Source organism: Panicum hallii, chromosome 1, assembly GCF_002211085.1.
Source record: "Panicum hallii strain FIL2 chromosome 1, PHallii_v3.1, whole genome shotgun sequence".
Taxonomy (NCBI): Eukaryota; Viridiplantae; Streptophyta; class Magnoliopsida; order Poales; family Poaceae; genus Panicum; species Panicum hallii.
The window spans coordinates 45,811,213-45,820,382 of record NC_038042.1 but is presented as its reverse complement, the minus strand read 5'-3'; the positions used below and the strand labels follow the sequence as shown (position 1 = coordinate 45,820,382).

The following is a 9,170-nucleotide window of genomic DNA, read 5'->3' as shown; positions in this document are numbered from 1 at the left end:
GCTGGCTTATGATTGGGTCAGTGGATCGATGCGTTCTTTCTGTGCAACTGCATAGGAACGCCCAGAGCAGGAACACCAAATGAGCTCTTCCCAGTTCCCACCAGTTTCGCCTTTTTCCAATTCTGAACAGAGACGATCATACAACCTGACAAAATTTCACAGAGAATGATTACATATGTATTGCAGATGCAAAGCCACAATAAAGCTTCTGCCAGTAAAAGAACCAGATGAAGAACGAAAAACAAGGATCCCTTTTTCTTTTCCAACTCTGAACAGAGCACATTCTGCAACCCAGACATATTTGCACATAGATGATCTACGATTCTACGCGTCATGGATACATCTTCTCGACGATTAAGATAACTAGGTGACGACAGTGTGAAAATTCGTCCTTTTTGGTTTAAGGAATGGCTTATTTTTCTTCCCCTGCAAATCAGCTCTGCTTTTTTCCATTTGAGAACGGAGAACATTCCCCAGAGCTAGCATGTGCCAGAAATGATAAAGCATTTTGCATTTTGCATCTTACATCTTGACGCTTTGCGGGGCGCGTGATTTCAACATCATGCATAGGTGTCCTTCAAGCAGTCTCAATTGAATCAAGGACTCCTCATGGGCAAGAAAACTTTTCCATTTGTACAACCAATCGCTGGTATTTAATCAACTAGTGAACAGCTTGAATTCTTCTCACCTGTTAGCTATCATATTATCTCGTCACAAACCAACTAGAACGCTACGCCAAAAAAAAACTAGAAGGCTTAGATCTAATGATGGATCATGTCCTTGCTAGTCCAAAAATGTATACTGCCAATAGGCTTGGAGCTTGGCTTGTACCGTGGCGCGAACCAGCCTCGCTCTACAGTCTACACTAGCACCCAGCGTATTTGCCTATGCTTGGCCTGTACTGTGGTCTCGGCCCCACTGCTTTGCGCAGCAGAATTCAATTACAGTTACAGAAGGTGTCGCGGTCCAGTGCCATGGTTAGACTGCAACACCAGCCTTTTCAACTTCCTTGGGTGCCCACTCGCTGTGAAATTCGGCACCATCAAACTCAATGCAGAGGGAGAGGGAAACTCAACTCGACGGCAACCAAAAGGATGGGCATGACATCTGCGGAATCTACAATTTTATTCAGTGGTTGTGGAAATGCTCTGCAATATAAAGGTATTCAACACATAAAAAGGATATTAAATTATTCCGGTGGTGTTCCGTTGTTATTTGTTAATGTTTTCTAGAAAGATGATCGAGATAATGTAAACTTGATCAGATCAGATTCGCTTGGGAGTTTGTTGCAAACAGATATCTCTTTCAGTTTGTTTAGCGATGGTTTGGCCCATATGTTGCCACTTAATTTCCTTGTGAGAAGAGAAGACAGGTGAATGAACCACCGCCATCATCTCCATCGTGCATATTAGATAGCTAGCAAGCATGGAATGCAACTATGCGAGCACGTATTTTAGTGCTAGAAATAGAGATTAGAGTACGCAAGGCAAAGGACATGCATGTACTTGTAGATTGATCCACTATTTATGGAAACAAGAGCACTGACCTTTGCCTAATGAAGAGCTCATAATTGAGGATCTCCTTTTCCGTCAATATAAGTGTTGCGATCGGAGCACTTTGATACAGGGCCACTTTGTGAAGTAGTGGAGGGGGCCTAGCCCACTTGAACATAGTTTATGCCCTCCTCTTGCTCCTGCCTGGCAGGAATAATCACCAGGAGCGGCAAGTTCGAGCAAGTGCAATGCTGTTTAGGGCATGTTCTCTTGCAGCTCATAGCTCAGCAGGGTGGTGATTCAGCGTGCCTCTCTTTTTACCTCAAGAGAAAAAGATACACCAATGGGTGGAGCTGCGCGGCAGCTTTCAGAATACCCAAGCTCACTCCAGCCGCAAAAGGCAAAATAAAATACAGTGTGTCAGCGCAAAATAAAATACATGTAAGCGAAGGGATAATCAATGAAGAGAATTTACATTAATATTGTGTGCTTCTTTAGAAAAGGATGGGCAAAAGACACAACCAAAAGAATTAGCATAATTAAGCTGCCATCTTTGACATAGTTCATACCTTCACCACCACACATTGTGTCTCACGGTGTTCTAAATAAAAATAAATGAAATTCATGTTTTAGTGAAGATTCTTTGGCACTCTACTAAGCATGTTCTTAATCAGCCCCGCAAATTTGAATACATATAAATGCACAGTTCCAATTTTGTGCCAAAAACATAAAGCTGTGAAGTGATGAGATGGATCCTTAGTATGTCGATCAACTTAAAGTTTTGCAAGGTACACATATAGATGAATCTCTAAACACATTTCACCTCCATCAATAAAGTATGCAATGCATATGAAATAGTACAGGCTATACATATTTCAAAGATATTCATTTGATATTTCAAGGACTTGTGCAGTTGATTTGACTCAACTCGGGAAATTATAATATGGACCTAAAGAGACTTTTCTTTTTCTGCCAAATGTGGATTCTAGGCACACAATTGATTATTCAGCTTGAATTCCCATAAATCTTCTGCAGAGAATAAATATCTTTAAGGTACTATATGTGTAATATATTGGATAATGAGGAACTTTCGTGCCGCAAGTGCCCCGATTCTATAATCCACACCTGAAGGAAAATGACCATGGGACTAGAACAATCTAGCATGTTAATCTGACAGCCACCGTACGTGATGATACAAATGCTCCAACCTGAACTTTTTCAGAACTTCTGTTTGAAATGTGTAATATATGGTCCATCACACTCAGTTCAGAATATAGGTGGCCATCCAGAAAGATAAGGCTCGTTTCTCACATCTATAAATAGATAAGGCTCGTCTCTCACATCTATAAATAGAGGCAGACTCCTGCTCTCCCAGAACACAAACACACGCACGCACAAACCTGCACATCACCATCTAGGAAGAAGCACGAAACAACACATACTGATCATCGCAAGTTCAGCTGAGGTTAAAGGGCTAGACATGTCAAGGGCGCTGGAGCCTCTCATTGTGGGGAAGGTGATCGGTGAGGTGCTGGACCACTTCAATCCCACCGTCAAGATGATGGTCACCTACAACTCCAACAAGCAGGTCTTCAATGGACACGAGCTCTTCCCCTCGGCAGTCGCCAACAAGCCGCGTGCTGAGGTCCAAGGGGGCGATCTCGGGTCCTTCTTCACATTGGTGCGCAGACCCATCCCTTGCTATATGTATGCTTATTATCTCTCAAACAGAAGCAGGTAAGACATGTTCGCGTGCTAACTACCGTGCTTCTTCAGGTGATGACTGACCCTGATGTGCCAGGACCTAGTGATCCATACCTGAGGGAGCACCTTCACTGGTAATTTAACCGATACAAAGCAGGACTGACTAAATAGAGTAAAAAATTATAGCAGACTAAACAAGGGTATCGCCTAGCTAGCAAAACTAAGAAGGCATATCCATGCAATCAACTTGCTAGTGTGCAGCTACTAACTAGCAAAACTAAGAATGAAGGCATGATTAGTGTTCATGCTACTACTTGCTAGTGTGTAGCATGATTAGTGTTCAGCAAGATTCGGGCATGCACATAGTTTACACGGGCGAGTTAGGATAAGCATGCATGGTCTCAATTTCCAGGCCTTTATTTATATATATAGAATAATATCTGAAGCTAATCAGGTGTTTTTTGATTGGACCACACCTTGGCAGGATTGTTACTGATATTCCTGGGACTACTGATGCTTCTTTTGGTAAGTCTTTTTCTTGTACATGCTGCTTTTGCTCTTGCTAGTTTTGAGGGGAGTGGGTACAGAGTACAGAGACGCAGGGCCAAACAAATGGCTGAAAAGGGTCGTCCTGTAGATATTAATCAGCAGTTCCTTGTCTTCTCCTTGTTCTCCTTCTGAAGCTTTTCGTGCATACATGCAGGGAAGGAGCTAGTGAGCTACGAGAACCCAAGGCCAAACATTGGCATCCACAGGTTCATATTCGTGCTGTTCCGGCAGAGCCGCCGGCAGGCGGTGAGCCCGCCGTCGTCGAGGGACCGCTTCAGCACCCGCCAGTTCGCCGAGGAGAACGACCTGGGTCTCCCCGTCGCCGCCGTCTACTTCAACGCGCAGCGCGAGACCGCCGCCCGCCGGCGCTAGCCGCTGACCAACAACTGCAGCTGAACGTACGAAACCAGACCAACCAAGGACCCTACGCACCTGATCTTGCATGGACAGACGAACCTACGATTTAATCAATCAATTAAGTTAGCTGGCCAGGCTTTTTCTCTTTTTTTCCCCCCTCTCTCTTTCTCTCTTTTAATGCATGTTTGTTCTAATAAGAAAGGGTAGTAGCTAATTAGCTGCTTGCTTGTGAACACACGAGCTAGCTAGCTAGCAGCAGCTACTATACAGCCTACTGCTAGTACTTGCTGCACATTCTAGTTGATTTGTGGAGGTAACAAAATGATTGGGAGGGTTGCCATGTTGACTGGGAACAGTGTGAGAGCTCAAGCAATGGCCATGGAGGAGTACGCGTCGAGTGGTGGAGCGGGAGGGAAAGCAACGGCCATGGCTCAGCTCTTGTATTCCCCTTCTTGCCCACTATTGTCATATGGGCTCCTCACTGGTGCTTGCAGTGTACTTTGTTTGATCCTGTCACTACAGCTTGCTGCTGCTTGTTTTTGTAATGCCATCGTGTTTACTTTCTCCTATGCTCTTTATCTCACTTTTCAGTGACAAGACGTGCACATATATACATCTATACACCTTGGTGTTGCTCTCACCGCCATATCTAGCTCAGCTTCCTCTATGGATCCTATCCACGGCTGGGAGTGCAGTATATGGAGCTGCAAACAAGAAGGCAGCATCTATTCTAGGCCTCCTCTTTTACATCATTTCAGTCGTTTTATATACACGATCTTGCAGTGCTTCATCAGTAGCATCTATACCTATAATGGCCGTCCGGTCATTAGGATCACAAGCACATTTATCTAAAAATTAAGTCTATGAACAAATATTCGTTCGAAGATATTAGGTCACAAAGCAAGCCATCAGTTTGGCATATATTAGACTCGATAAGAGTCACGTCAATAACTCTTTTCAGCTGTTCTCTTAAACAAAAGCGAGAAAAGTTTTTTTTTATATCAGATGATCTTTCTTGCATATGTGAAAGCAATTCATACACTACAAATAATCTCTGGCAAACCATGGCCTCTACAGTATAAACTGAAGTCACTGTAAGACCATGTCATGCAGAAAGGTTGTATATATAGGACAAGCTCAGGCAACTGCTGCACACTTTTTTTCATCAGAATTTAAAAGTGTTTAGTTATCAACTGATGGTAGCAACCCGAGCAAGTAATACGAGTCATTTTTACTCAAATTAAAGGAAGAAAGATTTAGCAACCGAGTGTCCGAGTCTGTCCTGCAAGTCGGTCACTAGATTGAGATTGACACCCGTGCCAATCGTACGATTCAGGTGGAACGGAAGGCCACACGAGTACACGGCCTCCCCACCACTAATGTATTTTGAGATTACACAGTATATCTCAGACAATGCATGCACACTCATCACTGTAAACATACGTACGTAAAATAATAAAAAAATATTGCATGCTAGATTTAATGCAGCAGTAAATCCGTACGGTTACCACAGTAATATCACACTCAAAATTCAGAATATCAGTAAAGTACACATGCGTCAAATCCCAACAATAAAACGCGAGTTGCAGTAACACCGTACCTGAGCCCGGTCTTTTCGTTGCCGGTAATCAGTGTCCACAAAATCCAGTCAAACCCTCTTCGCATGGTGATGACTGATAAGCCGTTGCCAGGGTGTCGCAGAGTACGAGTAACAAGTGAATGAAGCAATCACGGCCTGTAAAAGGGTTACACAATCTTTAGATATATGCAGAGAGCTACCGATAACACAAACAGCAAATGAGCTACCAAAAAGAAGAACAGGAGGAGGGAAAAAAGAAAAGATGAAAAGTAGCTGGATGGCGCGGCTAGGGCGCTACACAGAGCTACTAGATCTTGGGCTAGGAGTGAGCTCACGCATCGACGACACAACGGAGTAAGGGCCGGTCAGGGGTGATCACATAATATTTACAATGTATTGGATCTTCAACCGTATAACGTACATATATATTTGCCAGTTTACTAAAATGAAAGGAAAAAAAATTTAGCAACCAAGTGTTCGAGTCTGTCCTGCGAGTCGATCACCGATTGAGATGGACAGCCGTGCCAGTCCTACAATTCAGGTCCTCCCAACCACTAGTCTACTGTTCTATTCCAAAAATTAAAATTAAAAAAAGTTGCACGCCAGATCTAATGCAGTAATAAATCGAAATAGGTACCGTTACTACAGTACTATCACACTAAAAAATCAGAATATCGTAAAGTACATCTAGCCATGCGTCACATCCCAACAAGAAAATGCGTGATGTAGTAGTAACACGTACCTGAGCCGGGTCTTTTCGTTGCCGGCAATCAGTGTCTGGTAAGCCGTTCCCGACTTCCAGTGCCAGGGTGTCGCAGAGTACGAGTAAGGGTCTGATTCGGTGACTAAAATTCCCCTGGCATTGCATGTTTGATATTAATTAGAAGTATTAAATATAAATAAATTATAAAACTAATTGTATAGATAGAGACTAATTTATCAGATGAATCTATTAAGCTTAATTAATCTATTATTAGCATATATTTATTGTAGCACAACATTATCAAATCATAGACTAATTAGACGTAATAAATTCGTCTTGCGAATTAGTCTTTATTTATACAAATTAATTTTATAATTAACCTATATTTAATACTTTTAATTAGTATGAAACATCCGCTGTAACAGGAACTAGAGTTTAGTCCGGGATATCAACACCGTGCTAGTGAAGCAAGCACGGTCTAGGAAAGGGTTCCACAATCGTTAGATATATGCAGAGAGCTCCTGCTAACACAAACAGCAAATGAGCTAGAAAAAAGAAGAACAAAAGGAGGGGAAAAAAAGATGAAAAGTAGCTGAATGGTCAAGCAGAAGCAGCGCGCGGCACATCACGGCACTCACCTTCCTCCACGACCAGGGTGGCGTGACCCAGTGCTGTTGGAATATTTGGGCTAAGCCTATTTATTTAAATGATAAATAAATAATAAATTAAAAGGTCCACAAGTTAATGCTGGGAAGTTAAGAGGTGACTAATACTTTGTGAGTAATTGAGGAGAGTAATAGCTGATTATAATTGGTGATTAAAATAGAGAATTAAATGAATAGTTAATGATGCAATTTTATGGCCATTATTGTGTCCAGGGTCATCTTCTTCTCCTCTTCGATCAGCCTCCTCTCATTGATCTACCTCAGAAATACTTGACGATACCTTTCTCTTTCTCCCTCTATTTTTTGCTATCAGCATCTCCATCGCTAGTTCTGCGCGCACGGTTCTGGCGAGAGCAGGCTTCCGAAACCCTGCATGCTGAAGGTCCTGCACGGATAGCGGGCAATCAGATTTTCGAGGAGCGTTTTCACGCGACTGCTTGTTTGCTCCCTGAATGACTACTTCCTGGTGGCTATCGACTACTTCGTTCTCAAGCTGTACGACTACTTTATCCTACACGACTACTTTGTCTACATCTCCGACTACTGTGTCTACATCTGGTGGCCCGAACGACTACTTCCCGATGGCCGTAGCTGTGTTCCCCAAATGAACATCAATATCATCTCGATTACTTTCTAACGGCCATCTGCATTGCAACGACTTAGTTCGGCTACATGAAACAGCCCGGACCGACACCATGTCCAGTCCTGGGAAAGGTGCAATCGTGGTCCTATCTTAGGGTACAGTCTAAACCATCTCTGGTTTATTCCTTTGCTTGTGCTAGTTAATGAAATTAACTTGAACATAAGCACATATTTTGTTCTCACAAGATCACTAATTTTGTCATGAATTTGTGTGATATTGTTGATAGGTTTTTGGTAGCTCACTTTGCTGCAACAGTCAAACCGAATGTATTTGATGGTTCCAACTACAAACATTGGCGTGAGTGGCTTATATCGTGGTTGACAGTGATGAACCTGATGCATGTAACAAAGGAGAAGCCCGAACAGTTCACTCTAGAGGAAGGGAGTGCGTTCGATGCTTCAGATAACCTTTTCTGAGGCTGCATCATTAGTATTCTTGATGAAAACCTTGTGGATACATATATCCGGCTCGCAAATGGAAAGGAAATATTGGATGCTCTTGAGGCTCAATATGGAGTTTTTGATGCCGGCAGCGAGTTATATGTAAAGGAATAGTTCCTTGACTACAGGATGGTTGAAGATCGTTCTGTGGTAGAACAAACCCATAAGATATATACGCTAGCAAAAGATCTCAGGAATTATCGCAAAGACTCTCCATGTGTGTTACTCGACAAGTTTGTGGCTGGAGGTATTATCTCTAAGTTGCCACTTTCTTGGAGAAATTTTGCTACTTCACTAAAACACAAGCGACAGGAGTTCACCATCGATGAACTCATTGGAACTCTTGATGTTGAAGAGAAGATGAGAGCAAAAGACACGTGAAAAAGGCATTGCTGGGACTTCTAGCTCCATTGGTACAGAAGAAGAACCTCAATGTGTCTGACAAGAAGAAGAACAAGCCATGACAGAATTCGACAAAGACTACTCAAACAACCACTTTTAAGAAGAAGAAGAAGGGAGCTTACTATATGTGCAAGAGTCCGGATTACTTTGCTGCTAAGTGTCCAAACCGTAAAGGTGGCAAGAAATCTGCCAATATGGTCATTAGCGAGACTGGAGGAACATCGGGGTACAGTAATCTGTTACTTACAATTCTTTCAGTATGTCAATCATCTAAATGGTGGGTTGGTACTGGGGCTAATATACATGTATATGCTGATGTTTCCTTATTTTCTTCTCATCAGGTCGGAGGGACTTCCTCCTTGTTGATGGGAAACGGATCGCATACGCGTGTACTTGGTGTTGGTACGGTCGATCCGAAGCTTACTTCGGGAAAGACCTTGCATCTGAGGAACATACAACATATCCTTACCATCAAGAAGAACTTAGTCAGCGGCTCTCTACTATATAGAGATGATTTTAATTAGTTTTTTAATCCAATAAATATGTATTTTCGAAGTATGATAATTTTGTTGGAAAAAGGTATGATTGCGAAGGCTTGTTCCGCCTTTCTTTGTCTGATGAACGTAACAATTCTA

At 42.5% G+C, this 9,170-nt stretch overlaps 1 protein-coding gene across 1 annotated transcript; it reads left to right on the top strand.

Annotated features, from left to right (window-relative positions):
* Positions 1 to 2,871: 2,871 nt before the first annotated feature.
* Positions 2,872 to 4,670, top strand: LOC112893725 (CEN-like protein 2). Its single transcript, XM_025961194.1, has 4 exons — positions 2,872 to 3,174; positions 3,270 to 3,331; positions 3,682 to 3,722; positions 3,901 to 4,670. The coding sequence occupies exons 1-4, from the start codon at positions 2,974 to 2,976 to the stop codon at positions 4,116 to 4,118; spliced, it is 522 nt and encodes a 173-aa protein (XP_025816979.1). The 5' UTR covers positions 2,872 to 2,973; the 3' UTR covers positions 4,119 to 4,670.
* Positions 4,671 to 9,170: the final 4,500 nt, after the last annotated feature.

Bases quoted from the DNA above. Each gene is read 5' to 3' on its own strand.
- LOC112893725 (XM_025961194.1), top strand. From the start codon at position 2,974: ATGTCAAGGGCGCTGGAGCCTCTCATTGTGGGGAAGGTGATCGGTGAG. The intron at 3,175-3,269 runs GTGCGCAGACCC...GTGCTTCTTCAG, and splicing joins TCGGGTCCTTCTTCACATTG to GTGATGACTGACCCTGATGT. The intron at 3,723-3,900 runs GTAAGTCTTTTT...GCATACATGCAG, and splicing joins GACTACTGATGCTTCTTTTG to GGAAGGAGCTAGTGAGCTAC.